This window comes from Micropterus salmoides, unplaced genomic scaffold (genome assembly GCF_014851395.1).
Source record: "Micropterus salmoides isolate LMB-PRFRI ecotype aquatic unplaced genomic scaffold, ASM1485139v1 Ms_hic_scaffold_15, whole genome shotgun sequence".
NCBI lineage: Eukaryota > Metazoa > Chordata > Actinopteri > Centrarchiformes > Centrarchidae > Micropterus > Micropterus salmoides.
Genome location: NW_024040596.1, coordinates 9,592,236 through 9,610,306, shown reverse-complemented (window position 1 = coordinate 9,610,306; position 18,071 = coordinate 9,592,236). Strand labels below are relative to the sequence as shown.

Below are 18,071 nucleotides of genomic sequence, written 5' to 3'. Positions count from 1 at the left end.
TTGGCAATAAAGCTCCTTCTGATTCTGATTCTGACTGTATTTTCATTGTAACAACAGTTTGTGTGTGCAGATTTTACACCCTGAGGGCTAAATTTGTTCAATAACAACAATTAGTTCCAAATATGCATTGTTATTGGAAAAGGGATAGAACATGAGCTTTTCTAATTGCATCTTACCTGACTCTTACTTGAGCATTATAATTCCTAATGCTTGCTACATTTAATTAACAAAATAAAATTTTGCTCAAAACATTTTATTTAGCTACAAACAACCATTCTACTACATCTACTTGTGACTTTTGTTCTGTTTTGTGCTGATATAACAGTTTAACATGACTAAAGCAAATGTAAAAGCTAACCTGTGACAATGACAATGCTAACATGCTGCTAATTAGGTATAACAAAAACAAAAAACAAGACAATCTATTGCTGCCATACATGCATAATAGCTTGGGACCTCTCAACAATACATTCTCACTCCCAACTTGTCCTTTTTATGTCATTTCTTGACATACAGGGCTCTGTGGTCAAGATAGCACCAATAAATATTCTACGTCCGGTCACGTTAACAACAATAAATATCCTACATCCCTTTAGACTCAAAATAAAGTGTGCATTGTTAAGATTGTGAAATAGTCACACTTAGTTAGGCACAAAAACTACTTCCTCATGTTAAGGCACATAAACTACATGTTTTTAAGTTATGTGATGTACCTGAGATAACTTAAGTATGTTACATAAGTTAACTTACATTACTTAAAATAATACATTTTGATTTCACATAGGACTCAAACAGCAATCTCCTGGGTTAAAGCCATTTGTTTGCTTGTCCCATCCCATCCATCCATCTACCCATCAACCAACCTCCTCTACATGTGGACTACATCACCTGACTTAAATGCGTTACCGCACCAGCTTCTACTATTTAATTAAATACAAAACACAGAAACCAAACATGTTGAGTGTCTAAGCATGCTGCTATGGCAGTAACGTCATTATTATAACATCATCCATCGGCTACTCTACTGTCTTTTAAAGGGAAATGTATATGTGACTTTGAATAGATGAGTTTTGTTTTGTGGGGATCAATAAAAGTCTTGATGGATGGCTTGAAGATCATTGCACTGGGCTGGTGGAATAATTGTCACATACTGTAGCAGGCTCAGTCTCACTGGTGTTTCTAATTTCCCACATTGTCTCAAGATGTAGACAAAAGGTTGAGACATATTTAGAAATGTGAAACTATTATCCCTTATTCTGTATCCCCAATGCCTCAACATAACATCTTCTTGTTTATCTAAAAAAAGTGTATACAAACATACTCAAAGATATTCCAATGTCACAGAAGACAAAAAGTGTAATAACCTAAACAGTATACTCTAAGAAGTGAGCTGCTTTGTTTGTCTTGGCCTGTCTTCCCTCAGATCTGAGCATTTTGATGGCTTGCTCTGTGCGCTGCGGCTTCTTTCCCTGTTGAAGTATTGCTTTTCCAAACAAGATAGTAAAAGTGGAGTTCTGTCTCGTTTAATAAGTTCAAATCGGGTTTAAAAAAGGTACAGAAAACCATAGGGTTAGCACTTGTGTTGTCAATACCTGGGCTAATATTTGGCACTTAAATCAATGAGTTGCTAGCCTGTGCTGCACACACATCTGATAACGATATAATGTACTGTATATGGCCGATGTATTATGGTGTCACTGTCTGACCATGGAAATAATTTCAGTGTAGTGGGGTGGTTACTCATCAGTCTGCTATACCAGCAATCAGATGTGCCTCAAGGGATGTGCAAACACTTAACATAATTTTTATTAGTCTCTCACTGGTTGCCATTCATTTTCAGAGGTTTTTACACCATGACCGGAATACATTTCCAGACAAAACATGTCATTTGTGACATTTGGGTGTTTCATTGACTTTTAAAAATGGTCAACATATGGATACTAAATATCAGCTCCAACATGAGCAGTCTTTAAGGTTGAACTTTATCTTCAGTGATCTTGGCTATCTTCGGAGGTCGTGACCAACAGAGTGTCACTTTGTGAGAGTACAACAGGGATGACAGATGGGTGGTCTGGCTCCACCCTGCTGGCTACCCATCCACTGTGATTGATGCAGGAATGAGAAGAGCACAGGGTCTTTGGATTTCATTTGTTCACCACAGTACACAACTCCTATTGATTTAGGGGTGTGCTGGTGACGGACAGTGGGATACTGTGTGTGTGTGTGTGTGTGTGTGTGTGTGTGTAAGAGAAATGTGGGTTGCATCTGACATGTTTTTAATTGAAGAATCAATCCCTAAAGAACAGTGACAAACAACCAGATGTTTCAGAAGAACTTTATCAAAATGATTCCAACTTACAAATCAAACAATAAGCATTATTTTCTGGTACGACAGAATCATCTAATAAATCACTACAGAAACTAGTTTTATTGATATGTGGGGCAGTGCTCCTACCAATAAGTTTGAATCATAGCTTGCTGACATTTTGATGTAAGATTCATAATTTTTAGGGGGCATTTTTTATTATATGCTTAATACTTATCTATACTAGATCTGCGAAATAATATCCTGGGGGCACAATGAATGAGTTAACTGTATAAACATACACTGTATGATTAAATCACATAGGTCTATTTTGGAGAATTTTATTGTTCTCAGTTTAAAAATAACTGCCACTTCAATTCAGCAGAAAGATCAAAAAGATTAAAAGAGAAATGGTACAGTGGTGCCTAGAAAGAATTTACATCTATTTTTAGAATTGGAAATGAAGATTGCATTCTGTCATCACAGCAGGAATCTACCTGTCAGCATATCAACAACTCATTTTATTTTATTGTGATAATAAGCTGTGAAATGTCTTTCTGTTATATTGTTGAGGTGTGAAGTTTAGTCAGAGACACGTACATCAAGGAATCGACCATTTGTAGCAAATGGTTATACAGTTAAATTTGGCAGAAAATGCTTCGCTCTCTAAGTGGAAGCTCTCAAAGTATCCAAGCAGCAATGAGGTTATAATGGGTGGTGTACACCTGCATGGATATGAATGGACGTTACTAATGAACTGATCGCACCACAGCTGCGAATGAGCCAGTGATTGTGAAGTGTTCATGAAACAAATGATGCCGGTCAGTTAATGCACCTTAAACTTTAGTGCTCTGTTTGAACAACACTGTGCTACATCTGGCATACAGTTCGGGGTCTGAATGATAACTACAGATTAATTTACTGAAATATTTTAAAGTGACAGTGTAGCTTGCCCCCCCTGAGTTCAAAGATTTCTTGCATATCAGTGAGAAAAATGGCTGTTCAATTTCCTGATGCTTTCCAGATGTTTGTTTGAGCAGACGTCTGATTTCTTGCCTGTGGTCAAATATCCATTGCTTCAAGTTTGTTTAATTAAAAGTGATCTTATTGCTAAATTATCTTCTGTTTATATTGCTTCATCCCACCAGCAAAGTCACATAATTATGTATATGCACTCATATTTAGATAGTAGATGAAACCATAGACTTATTAAAGAGAATACAATATGTGTGTGGTTGCACCAACCTCTAAACAACAAAGAAAAGCATGAAAAGAAAAGAAAGAGAACATGTTGGGATGTTAAATAAACGTTGTCATTATTGGCCATGTATGCATGATCAACAGTTCCCCAACCAGGCTGTCACGTGGAAAATAGTGTGTTCCTTTCACTTTGCTAAAGTGTCAATATAAAAGATTTTCTGACATCCTCAGTATTGTCATGCAGGTTCGGTCCAGTATCAAATCCTGCCAATATTCTCATTGGCACACCTTTCGTAATTGAATCGGAAGGCCTTAAGTACACAATGAAAATCTATTTCCCTAATTCTCCAATCGATAAATTGATTGTCTTGTTGGCACTCAGTTAAGCACAATGACTCGGCCGAGGTTGCCAGATATTGATGAAATCCCCCAAGTAAATCCACACTTGTCGCTAATGAGCCCTCTATACACCAACTTCTGACACACATACATTTGTATAAAACACACACACACAAGGGCATAGATTTGTGGTAATTTCTGGAGTGTGGACAGCCATTTAGAAATGATTATCTTTAACTGAAGTTAAATTAAATAATTCAACATGTATCTATTGTAACTATTTTTATAAATGACTTACTAATGTGTATTAATGTAAGAACAATGGTTTATAAATGATTAATTACAAAATTTACTAATACTTAACAACTACTTCATAGTGTGTCGATAATAAAGAATAAAACATTTATAACTGTTCTTATGAATGACTTACTAATGTGTATTAATGTATGAACAACAATACTATAAATGATGAATTTACTAATGCTTCATAGTGTATAGTTATTATAAGTGCTACCATATTTTCTTGTGATTGTTTGTTCTTTTCTCATAAAGTCAAATAGCTGAAAGCAACTTCCCTAGTGAGCAAAGACTCCTCATCCATCTCCCTCATTCCTATTACTATCGTGTGTGAGAGTCTATGTGTGCGGGATGGGGAGGTGAAAGTTTTTCATCCATCACAGAGGGAGGCTCTGGGATTAAATAAAAATCTCTCAATCCCAGTGACAGTGGCATCTCAAACACGCACACACACACACACACACACACACACACACACACACACACACAATCAGCAAAGTTCATGTGTTTGTTAGAGACAATGTGCATGAGGAAGACAGAGACAGAGAGAGCATCAGGTAGACAGAATGAGACAAACAGAGGGAGGACATGGGAATAGGGTGGGGGAAAGAGGGAGAAAGTGAGGAAATAGATAAAAAGAGAAAGAAGTAAAGGGAGAGAGAAAGAGAGTTTAAATAAATAGCAATAATCTTATTTGCTGAGTGTTAGAAAAGTGTCCTAAAAAAACACAAAGCAATCTATCTTGGTATAATAAGAAACATTTAACATTTCCAAAGCAGACTTTACATAATCAAATCAGACCCTTCAAATTAAGTGATCACTTGCTGCCACTTGGGGAAAACCTAGTATTAAGTGTATAATGTTTAAATTGTTTTTAGAAACAAATCTAGTGGGTTGAAATATTTATTTAGAGCTGCAATAGGAAGCTTTGTATATTGGTGGGGCAAAACGGCAGTGATTGGTAACTCTTCCCAGACTAGAATGAGATTTAAAGAGGTGGTATTATGCTTTTTGCCTTTTCTCTACTTTATTGAGTTATATATCTTTTTTGTGCATGCAATAGCATGTGAAACCTATTGCATGTACAAGTCAAAAAGCCAGCCCAAAGGGAGTTCCCATCTCCCACAGAAAACACTGCTCTGAACTGCCTGAAAACAGCTCATTTGTAGTCCAGCCTTTTCCCTTTAATCCCTGTGACGTCACAGGGATGAAAGCAAAATGCGTGCCATATAACGCTCGCTAAGTGGCTAGTCCGACACGGCCTCAAAAACACCGGTGGAAAAACACTGAGCTGCAGCACACACTTCTCCTCTCCCTTCCAAACATTACCTATTCTCAAGTAAGTCAATGGACATAAAGTTGTTACTGTGATGTAGAGACAGAGCTCGGTTAAAACTTTATGGATGAAAGATACTTTGAAACTCTTGCTCCAGTCCACGTTGCTAAGCTGGTAAGGAGAACATATACAGCTGAACCGAAGCCGTTTACCGGCTTCTCACTGACCTGCCCTTCTCTGCTTCTGATTGGCTAGTAGTCCTTCACTAGGAACTGAGCATGTGCAACTCCCAACAAAGATCATTTAGAGACAAGATGTATCACTCCATAGCTAAAACAAAGCTTTCAACACACAGGGTGAAAAGAGGAGCTGCAGCAATGTGTACTATGACAAAAATATGGTGTGTTTTGAAAATTAAACCGTCTAAACCTGTTCTGGTACAACCCCTAAATCAGCTTTTGAGCATGAAAATGAGCATAATACCACCTCTTTAACATATGTTCAATCACCCTGCTGATGTGTGATATTTAATGCCAAATAAAACCAGAAGGACAAGAGAGATAACTGATCAGACATGGGTGAGTCCAGCTTTCTGCTGAGGAAAGGGTTTTCCATGATTTTAGGAGAGAGTTTGTGTCTGAAGTTGGACATTTAAAGTAGAGCAGGTTTTGTTTTTAACTCATCTTCCAGTTTGGTACAGCTTTAACTGCATCATCGCATTTAATTGTTGACAGTGTTATACATGTGCAACATGTGAGGCTGTGTTCGTGCTGAGCTTTTGCATAGAAATGCTTGTCTGGAGAAGGAAAAGAAAATACACAAAAACAAACAAAAAGGTGGACTAATTTGAAGAAAGAAAGCCAGGTGTAGGTGTTTACATTGGCCAGTTTGTTTCTTCTCTGCAGACTTTCTCTTTGCCTTAATTGAGAGAAGAAGCCTCAAGAGACTGGGGGAAAACGCACCTGCTCCCAGCTCCACTGACACAGTATGTGTATGTGAGTAACCACAGCAGAATCATGTCTTGTTGTAAGTAAAGCAGGTGAGGCTACAGGACACTTTGTACAGTCCTGAAATCCCGCTGATGACAAAAGAAAAAGAGATTATAAATATTTATTTAGATCTAGTCTCCTGTGGCCTAAATGAACACCTGTGGTGTCACTGTATTCTTCTTTGCCACCAACAATATATAACAGCAGTGCCCTGTTTTTCTCCCATAGGACATTTATAATTCTTCCCCAAAATTGCTGTGGGACCTGTTAAATTCAAGCCACCAGATGAAAAGGTGTACTTTATTTATTTATTCATTATTTAGACTTATTTGTTATGGGGTGGTGACGGTGCAGTGGATAAGACACATGCCTTTGGTGTGAGAGACCTGGGTTCAATCCCCACTGTGACATGTCCACCAATGTGTCCTTGAGCAAGACTCTTAACCCCTAGTTGAAATCAATATCCTTATGTAGTTTTATCATTTCCTTACTTTAGACAGTTTGACTGTATTATGGTTGGATTAGTTTAGAATTAACTTTATGCATAGACACATAGTTTATCTACAATGGAATTTGAGCTCATTTCATTGCCCCTTAAATTTAGTAATTCTCTTGTATCTCCTGATAAAACACCCTTTATCTACAACAGACCTCCTTACATTCTTAACGCATTCTAGTTTTCGTCTCCTGCTTTCTAGGTTCTCTTTCTCTGTCTCTAAGATCTTTCACACATGACTTGTTATTAAAAAAATGTAGTCTAATCTAAGGATGAATGTCTTCAGTTTTATTCCATCACATCAGGGGCGCTGCCAAGGGGCCTGGCAAGTCACCTATGCATAATATGGTTCAGAATAATGAGTACTGTATACATAATATTATTCTATCTGATATTTTACATTTTCATTTAATTCAATAATGTATATATTTCATAATAGTTGAAGCCATTGATACATGTCTTGTAGAAAAACAGTAAACCTTATCTCCAATCTCATTTTGTTTGCATCTTAACAAAGACATGCTTCTACTTGTTTACATACTTTTTCACAACGATCCTTTTCAATTCCCAAGCCATGTCGTCATCTACGTGTAGATGTCAAACGTTTTTCTTTTAAACAAAGACAAGATATTCTTCAGAGGCATGCAACCTCTGACATAAATAGCAACTGTAAGTCCCTTTGGATAAAAGCAGAAGCTAAATGAATAAATGTAAATGTAATTTAATGTTAGACACACAAATAGCTCACATATTTTAAAAAAAATCAATATCCTTAAGTAGTTTTATCATTTCCTTACTTTAGACAGTTTGACTCTATTCCGGTTGAATTAGATTAGATTAGATTAGATTAGATTTAACTTTTTTATACAGATTAGTACAGATTAGAGTACAGATTCTGAGACAAAAAAAACCCATAAAGTGCAAAGTATGTACATATGTATAGAGGTAATATATAAATAAATAGTAAGGGTAGATATGAATACGCAAAGATATACACAGTATGAACAGTATTAACAACAGTATTAACAGTATGAACAGTGTGAAATGAGTACGCTAAGATATTTCGGTGTATATCAATGAATTTGGAAATTTTAGAATAAACTTGCATGCATAGACACATAGTTTTATTGTATTAATCTAATGGCTGCCAGTTTTATCTCCAGTTGCCGCTTACTCTCACTACACAGTTTGTTCGCAACAGCAAAATGTTGTGTTGCCAAGCTAACTACACTAAAATGCAAAATGACTTACTTCCTTGCTGCCTTTGCTTTGGACAGACACTGAATATATAATCAGGAGAGGAAATCCAATCCATTCAATATCATTTACATACACTGAATTTACCTGGAAAACTGTGTATGTGCATGTGTGTGTGTGTGCGAACAATTCAAGCATTTTCACACAATGAGCACACGTCCTCTGCCAGTCTTATAGTAAAAGCTTTCAGAGCTCCACTCCTTAACGTGCCCCACTGCTTTCTGTCAGTAATATAATTATTAAGTAATTATAAGGTCATAACACACTCTCATTCACACAGAGGGACATTCAGCTTTTAAATTATGTTTAATTCTTTTCTTTTTTTTTCACCTGAGACCCAACCAGGTGGGAATGTTTAGGATCGCTAAATATTTCATTTTGATTGAGTTACGACTGGAGCGGGTTATGACACTATAGTTAAAAGTGCGGTTCTCAATAGGACTCCGGGTATCAGAGTTTTAATATAAGGAGCTCACCTCCAGGCGACTGGCCTGTAAAATGATTGGCTCTCTTTCATGTGAGAGAGAGATGGGCTATAAGGGCCTTGGTCTCAGGCTGCAATCAATCAACCACATTTTCTGACTATTCTTCAATTATGCATGTTAATGCATGATCGCAAGGTAGTTAGATGGCCAGGAAAGGCTTCACTTAAAGTTTTCTACTTTGGAAAAGAAGTTAGTTCACATTCAGATCAAATCAGATCAGCGCCACACACACAATGAAGTGGCTATTCTCTTGTCAGGTTGGTGATTTCACTAGTATTACAGACTTTGTCCCAAAGGTGGGATGCTGCTGTTGCAATTTCTCTTTTATTTTGAAGTCAATTAAGAGGAAATAAATGTAATTGCTTGTGAGACAATTCAGAAAAACTTAATTTCCACGACTTGTAATCTTATTCTAAAGTGCTGCCACCACATAACTGCTTGACACTATCTGCTAGGTGACAAGATGTGAAAGACTTGGAGGTCTTTAGATCAGCTGTGAAAGGTGTTTAGTTGAGGATTCAAGCAGCAATGTGTTCCTATCACCGTGGATTGTTTTCTCCCTCTGGGACAAATCACACTGATATCTCTGCCTCTATCTCTCTGTCTCTGGCCATAGTTTATCTACAATGGAATTTGAGCTCATTTCATTGCCTCTTAACTTTAGTAATTCTCTTGTATCTCCTGATAAAACACCCTTTCTCCACAACAGACCTCCTTACATTCTTAACGCATTCTAGTTTTCGTCTCCTGCTTTCTATGTTCTCTTTCTCTGTCTCTAAGATCTTTCACACATGACTTGTTATTAAAAAATGTAGTCTAATAGGATGAATGTCTGCGGTTTTATTCCATCACATCAGGGGCGCTGCCAAGGGGGCTGGCAAGTCACCTATACATAATATGCTTCAGAGTAATGAGTACTGTATACATAATATTATTTTGATATTTTACATTAGGTACTTTTCATTTAAATCAATAATGTATATCTTTCATAATAGTTGAAGCCATTGATACATAATAGTTGAAGCCATTGATACATAGAAAAACAATAAACCGTATCTCCAATCTAATTTTGTTTACATCTTTAATAAAGACATGCTTCTACTTGTTTACATACATTTTCACAATGATCCTTTTCAATTCCCAAGCCATGTTGTCATCCAGATGTCAAACCGTTTTCTTTTAAACAAAGACAAGATATTCTCCTCAGTATTCATTTGTTCAATAACTTTCCCAACTTGGTTTACATCAAGGATAGTTTAAAGGACTAGTTCTACAGTTTGGGAAATATGCTTATTTGCTAACTTGCCGAGAGTTATGTGAGTAAATCAATAGTGTCCAGGCTAGCTGTTTCCCCGTTTCCAGTCTTCACCAGTTTGTGATAAGCTAAGCTAACCTGCTGATGATGGCAGCTTTATATTTTCCGTACAGACATTACAGTGCTTTGAATTATTTTGATTTCTCATCTAACTCTGCAAGAAAGTGAATAAACTTATTTCCCTTCTCCATGAGCATTAGATCCTTTAAGCCAGAAAATAAACACTGACATACAATAGATCTTACATGGAAATATGTAGATATGTCAATTGGTAAAATAAGGTGTTACTTGGCCATAGAAATTTAATCCAATTAGGAATGAAGTGAAATCAACCAATTTTTAACAAAATATTGCTAAAATATTTCTGACACATAATAATATAAATGTGGAAAGCTGGACACAGTGGATGGACAATCTGTCGTAGCGTTCCTTGCTTGCTGGGAAATTGACAGAGCTGTATCTATCATTTTTTTGTGTTAAAAATTACACAACTACCATATTTTATCAAAATTTACTCTAGTGCTAGTTTGCCCAACAGAATTGATTGTGCATTGATGGGCAGTATCACATCTAATCAAAATCAATTTGTTTGACTTTAATGCTACAATTACACCTTGAGGGAAGAGCAGATTAAAGCCTGCCGTCTTTGGATGATTGAATTAGAACATGTTATTGAAAAGGATAATGAGTATGTGAAAATAAACGTTAGGCTTTGATTACTACTCTCATCAAGAGGTAATATTTAGCTAAGTGCAAAACAGCTTATTAAATGTGCAAGCTTATCAGGCAAATAGTATTGGTAAATTAACCAGCAGCTTTAGCACAACTCTCTGGACTGTTTGCCTATAAAGCACTTGTTTTTACGCCATTAATTAGAATTGGGATCTCTCCCCCCGACCTGAGAATGGGAATGTGAAGTATGTGTGTGTTTGTGCCCATGTTAATGTGTGTATGGTATGTAGCCGGTTCACTTTTAAATACAGAATTATATTTATGTGAATGTGTTAGCTAGTAATTAATAGCTTCATGCTTGGCCTCCCTCACCTAACCTCCCATGTGCATCCCTTGCCTGATTCTGTGAAAACAGTGTTGATTATAGTGTTTGCTTCATACCAGTGAACAATATTGGGTATGCAGTACTGCGATACAAAAGTGGGTATGTGCAGGGCTTCGTAAGTTAAAACTCATCCACAATCCTGTTGAGTCAAAGGGGCCACATTGGACATTTGATGCCACAAATAAAAGTTAAGGGTTAATGCTAATGTTGCCTATATCTTGTTCACATTATGTTCAAATTTGGCCATAATTGTATTCCATTTTTTTTTTTTTTACAAATATCTTGGTCCACAAAAAAAGTTACATGTGTGTGAAGTAATACTGTAGAAGTAGTAGTAATGGTTTTAAAAAAATCATACCCCACCATATACAGTAAAAGCACAATGGTTTGTATGTTGTTGTAAATATAAACCACATACACAAAGGCAAACACTGCAGCTTGTGGAGGGTCCAATGCTGCATTGCAAGCAAAGTGATTTGAGAGCCCTTTTTCCCAGGCAGGTAATTTGATTCTTGGAGGTCGATGCTGGGTGGTTTTGGGGTCGCCCGTGTAGCCAGTCCCCACTCTAAGAAAACCAGAGAGCTGTGCACGACCAGAAGGCTAAAAACCCCCATTAACTTCTCTCCTATCAACAAGGGGACAGGTAACCTCATGACCCTGCAAAGCTGCCATACGCCCTGATCATGTGATCTGGGAGTTGCAGAGCTGACAACTATGCAGCTGGAGTCAGACATCATTCTAAGAGAAAACCTACCTAGAAAGACCTGATGGAATAAAAGGAAAAAATAGATTTAGTTTGTTTGTTTTTTTCCTTTCACAGTGTTGAGGATAATAGATTGTCTATTCATAATTTTGGCCCAGAGCAAAATGTCTCAAGAACTTATTGTCTGATTGTCATGATTTGATTTAAATATTCATGGTCTCTTGAAAAGACAAATCTAATCCATGGTACAGTATTTCAAAAACAAATGGTTACCTAAATGTAAAGAAATTTGATGTTAGTGACCCCCATGGCGTTCTACAATCAGGACACATTTTTAATCATTCTGTACATCACTTTTATATTGAACAATTTTGCCTTGTGGTACAACTAGCGAGACATTAGACTTTTAGTATGATTATTTAGTAACTAGTCATTTTCTTTGCTTTCTCCACTTTCTCTCGTCTTTCCTCTTCTACCTCCCACCCCTTTCTGTTTAGTGGGATGCTATCACGGAGATGGACGAACACAACCGGCCCATCCATACTTTCCAGGTGTGCAATGTGATGGAGCCTAACCAGAACAACTGGCTCCGCTCCAACTGGATCTCTCGACAGGCTGCCCAAAAGATCTATGTGGAGCTTCGCTTCACCCTGCGTGACTGCAACTCCATCCCTTGGGTGTCTGGCACCTGCAAGGAGACCTTCAACCTCTTCTACCATGAGACTGATGAGGCTCACGGTGTCAAATTCAAGCCCGCACAGTACACAAAGATTGACACCATCGCTGCTGATGAGAGCTTCACTCAGATGGATCTCGGAGATCGCATACTCAAGCTCAACACGGAGGTGCGCGAGGTGGGACCCATGACCAGGAAGGGCTTTTATCTGGCTTTCCAGGACATCGGTGCCTGCATTGCCTTGGTTTCAGTGAGGGTTTACTATAAGAAATGTCCATTCACTCTGCGGAACCTGGCCTCATTTCCGGACACAGTGCCTCGGGTGGACTCTTCCTCATTGGTGGAGGTGAGGGGGGCGTGTATTGACCATGCAGAAGAAAGAGACACACCCAAACTGTTCTGTGGAGCTGATGGAGACTGGTTGGTTCCCTTGGGAAAATGTGTCTGTAGCGTTGGGTATGAGGAGATCGATGGCTCGTGTCTTGGTGAGTTTCCCAACATTTTTGTCATTCATTTTGCTTTTCAGTCATCGAAGTCGCATGTGGAGGAAACTCTGGCAAGTCTTGCATTACTGAGAAAAAACATTTGTTCAGGCTCTGGTTTAGAGTGTGGACCTTGTCAGTTAAATGTTCCAGCAAAGAAGTCTAGTTGTGTCAGAATACCAACCTCTGACTTAACCATGACTTCACGTGTTTATTTGAAGCTGTCTAGATATTATTGAATTTTTCTTCACATCCTGGGAAATCCCAGATCATCTTTTTTTCCCGCTCGAAACATGTGTTTCATATTTACAAACCAAACCTTCAAGGTGATGTACTCAGATGTACATGGTACTGAATTAATAATTTGTTATATTTCCTACACAGAAGTGTACAAATGGTTAGGATTTTCCACCTAAAATCCTGAAAAGTGACATGAAAGGTGTTCTTATATATATGATATAAGTATAATAATATACAACTGAGGGCATTTTCTAGGACTATTTACTGCCTGAAAACTGAGGTGATAAATGTTGGCATTGCCAAGTAGTAAGCTGATATATCCTGTCCATTAAACATAAATGCAGTGCTATTCTTATTTTCTACTCAAATGTGTAGCATGACTACATTTGATCTAATAAATTGATGAGAATTAATACAAAATTATGAATTTTAATATTCAGAGAACATTAATTCACAAAGCTCTTGTTTTGCGGGGCACCACCGGAGATTTAATGCACCCAGAGTCTCCAGACCTCTGGGTAGCGTTTTAATAATTATACAATTATTCACTTGTGATCAGTTAGTTAATAATCGCTCAATTATCCTAAATCAATCAGTCACTCTCATATCGAAGGGGTAAATTCTCGTGGCAGGGACTTGGAGACAGGCAATACACACACAATTCCTTTGATTACAGTGAGATTTATTAACTAACTAAGGTGACTATAAATGCGGTTACATATCCATCAAAGAAATAAACAATGGCTAAACAATGAGAATGTGGGGTTCTATCGTGGGGAGCATTTGACTCATACGGGCAGCTAATGAATGCAAGCTATGAGTTTTAAGAGTTAAAGATAATCTATTAACAACTATGGGACATCTCTGATCACAGAATGCCTTGTTGCCTGCCTTGGCCGGTTGCACGGGTCCCCACGCTAGCTGCCCGATTCCTGGCTTTCTGCTAGGGAATTTTCCGGGGGTTCTCCGTGTCTTGAATGAAGAAAAACCCTCAAGTGTTGACCGTCCTCGGTCTGGCAATGAGGTGGTTCTGTTTGGGTTCTCCTTGGGTTACTGCTGGCGGGCCATGTGGCTGGGTCTGCCGTCGGTGGGATTAGCTCAACGAATAAAGCTTCAAAAGAACTTGGTTGTTCTTCAATTAAACTAACGGACTGATAACTTTTAACAAAACAAAAAAAAAAACTCAAAGTTGTTGGAAACGAGGGAAAAATCAATGTCGCGGCGCTTTGCGTGTGTGAACAAAGGGCCTTCGTTGCGCCGGGTCGAACTTCTTAGGGCGTTACCGGGAGAGGGAGCACGCTGGACGCAGTTGGAGAGAGCCAGACCAAGAGAGCAAGAAAGAGCGAGACAGCGTGGGTCGCTGCTTTTGTCTGTTGGGGCGTGGTTCCCAGAGGGCAGTCCTTTGTTCCCCTGAGAGAGGGCTTGTCTCCGGTTTCCTGGGGACCGTCTTTACTTCAACTTTAATACGTCTAATCAAAAAAATCTATTTGCGCGTATTGTAATCAAATATCTTCCTACAATCAAACCTTAATTGTCAAACGGGTATATATAAGCACTTGATAAAAAAAAGGAAAACAATTGTCAGTAGTTAGACCTTAAAAGGTGAGCATTTCATAGGAATCGCATCAGATGAGAGGAACTTAACTAGCTTTCTGGATATATTGGCTGTTAAACGTTCTTAGAGAATATAAGCAAGATACACGAATGGCATTAGATTATGGACAGGTAAATACAGAGTGACATTTATACATTAAACAGCATTTCAAACGATGGCATGTAATACTTATTTTATCCACTTGGGGGACCTGGGGTTACATGAGGATAGCTTTGATTAACCCTAAACAATCTCTTGCTCAGGAGCTTTAGTTATTTAGTCAATTTATCTTATTATAAAATTCAAGCTGGAAAATTAATCGGGGATAGGATTTCTTTATCATCATTTCTAAAGGAAGTGTCAGAAAGTGTTGGGAACAAAGCATTGACAACATAGAATGAATAAAGGTCAGGGATCCTTGCTGAAAATTAAAACACTGCAAAATTAACTTGGTTAGATTCTTTTCAACAACAAATAACACCAACATGGTAACATAGCTACTCAAATGGAGTGGAGAGACCTAGTCAAGTAACTAAAAGATTTAATTAAACCAGGTAATGCTTTGAGTTTTGAGGAGACAGTACTCTTTGTTTACACAAAGAGTTCAGGGCAGTCTTTCACAGTCAGCCACCAAGCGTTATCTGGCTGCAGCATCAGAGGTGGCAAGTTTTATGATCGAACAGCCCAGAAACAGCACTTAGGGAAAGCAACCTTTCTCCTCTTCCTTTGGGTCGCTTCAGCTGTCTGTTGAGGGTTGATATCTCAAAGCCCCCTCCTTTTCTTTCTCCCAGGGAGAGAGAAAGAATTTGGAGTGGTCCAAATTTATTTGATATAAAATGCACAAATCCACACTGTTTGTACACTACAAATGTTTCCCTCACTTGTCTGTCCCTTATTTTTTCATATAATCTCAACATGTTATGACATACAGTATGATAAAGTAAAGAAGTAAATTTCATTTTTAGTCTAAATGCATTGATGCATCAGCTAATCAGATACACAAGCAACATTAATAGATGAAATGGCTGATACACATATATACACAACATATGCAGGACTTTATTTCCAGTTTTCTAAATGCATTTGCATTTTACATTTGCACAACAATGCATGTAACAACTCCAAAAGACATATGTTAGTGGCTGTCCATCTTTCTAAAAGCCCATTTATTATATTTACTATGTCTTCGGGTGTGCTCTCATACATCAAAGATTTACAAAAGCTAGGTGTTTTTCTCTTTGGCCTTTTTGATACTGCAGGGATTCGAAAGAGATCATTTTTGCAAGGCTAAGATGCACTCCGCAGTAACTCTTATAGTACATACCAGATCAGTGCAGGGGCTTGCTACACAAATACTAAACAATGTTATCATGATGTTCTCATGCATCATGATAACATTGTTTAGTATTTGTGTGAATGATTGAATGGTTACTTTGGGATTTAAAATTCTTCCAAATAGTTAAATTGTTCTGTAGATTGCTGGCGAATTTTAGTCCATCTTTTGCTTATTACCTTATAGCCAAACATGAGGATCTTGTGTGTGGTTGTGTAACATACAAGGGGCAGTGCATTAGTGAATTGTCATAAAGTGAAACATAGTGCTGTGTCCTGTGGCAAAGCTGAAGATCCAGGCATCAGAAATCTTTCAGGAAATTTGGTGATTGAATGCTGTTGGCCATGTATTAAAGTGCACTGTATGTGTGTGAGTGTGTGTATCAGTGTGATTTATTTATACAGACATTGTGTGAATGGGTAAATCAGGCTTGTGTGGGTATGCTGTTGTGTATATCAGTGGTCTACCACCCGCTGTGTCAGGGGCTACCTTGGTGTGACAGATTACCTCAGCTGGCTTGGTAGCAGTTTGATCTCCAACTCTCTGATATGAGCTTTGGGTTATCTCTGGTAGCACCACTGACTGGGAATGCTATAGTACAAAAAAAATACCTTCATGAAGGTCCAATGCAACTTCTTTCAACCCACATAAAGCCCTGATGTCAGGTCAACAGGTAGGCCTACACATGTCTGCAATCTACAGGAGGTAAAAAATGCAATATACGAGGCATCCAATAGTGATGCGTGGGTCAACCCACAACCTGTGAGTAAGTTACTAGAAAATATCACAGGTTTGGGCAGGTTGGTCAAAAAGTGATAAAAGCAGCGTTCCGAATAAGTTATAAATAACTTACAGAAATATTATGTGCAATAGTCCACCTTCCACATCTCTACCTCTCCATGCTAGCCAGAGCAGTGCTGTGCATAGCAGAAACAAGCGCATCCAGTGAGTGTGCTTTCAACTCAGCTGGTTGTGTGCTCAAAGGTCATCGAAATAGATTAAATCCTGGAACTGTGGACTATTCTTTTTCTTCACAGTGCAGCCAGGTTAAAAAAAGACAATATAGACCTACACATGTAGGCTGCTATTTTGTTAAAGTTGATTGTCAAAAGATGTTAAGGATACGTCATTTGTTTGTGCGTAGGTGTGTGTGTGTGAGAGAGAGAGAGAGAGAGAGAGAGAACTTGCATCTTTTATTAAGGGTTACTTGTTTTGCTGCTATTCAACAATAAAGAACATCATTTGTAATCATTTGTCTGTTCGTTTAGCCTACTATTGTGGTCAGGGAAAAAAGAGAGCACTCTGGACAGCTCCCTAGCTATTCCCAGCAGCACGATCAGCACCGTAGAGAGCGCCGCGACGCTCAGTTCTGACAACTGTGCTTCTGTAATGCATAAAACTGGTGGTTAGCAGGTCAGGGTTATGTGCTTCATTTATGCATATTTTGAAGGTCGGGTGGCGCAGATAGGCTCTCACAATGTGTTGGGTGGGTGCGGGTATTAAAAAACCCTGACCCAATGTGTGTCCAATGTATTTACAGAGAAACCAGCTACTTAACTGCAAAAATATTAGATGTGTCATTTAAATACACACCTCCATTATCTGAATAAACACTGGAGACCCGTAACGCTTTCATCCTGACAAATAACACTATAACACAATATATTGTGCTACTTGAATAACAGATTTTAACACCAGCAATTTATTTTCATTCACTGCAAATGGTTTAACATAATGTAAGACACTGGCATTTAGAGAAAGATGACAAAAACCCAATATTTCATCTGTATCCTGCTGGCATTTGTTACATTTAAATAAAGAGAATATACACTTACCAGAATGTACAAGATGCACAATAGATATATGTATTGACACAAATTGAATGACACAGTGCAGTTGTGTTCCCCTCCAAGAAATATCCATCTATCCAACACCACAACAAACTACAGCCTTTCTTAGTGCTCTTTTTGAAAAAAGCTTTCAAGACTATTCACTGCTGTTCTCCCACCATCCAGAACCAGATGTCC

At 38.1% G+C, this 18,071-nt stretch overlaps 1 protein-coding gene across 2 annotated transcripts in view; it reads left to right on the top strand.

Annotated features, from left to right (window-relative positions):
* The window catches only part of LOC119903932 (ephrin type-A receptor 6-like), a 189,507-nt gene that overhangs the window by 33,628 nt on the left and 137,808 nt on the right, over window positions 1-18,071 (top strand). For both annotated transcript variants that reach the window (XM_038720243.1, XM_038720244.1), the window contains exon 3: window positions 12,217-12,880. In XM_038720243.1, coding sequence (XP_038576171.1) covers window positions 12,217-12,880 — 664 coding nt within the window. The remainder of the gene's footprint in view (window positions 1-12,216; window positions 12,881-18,071) is intronic.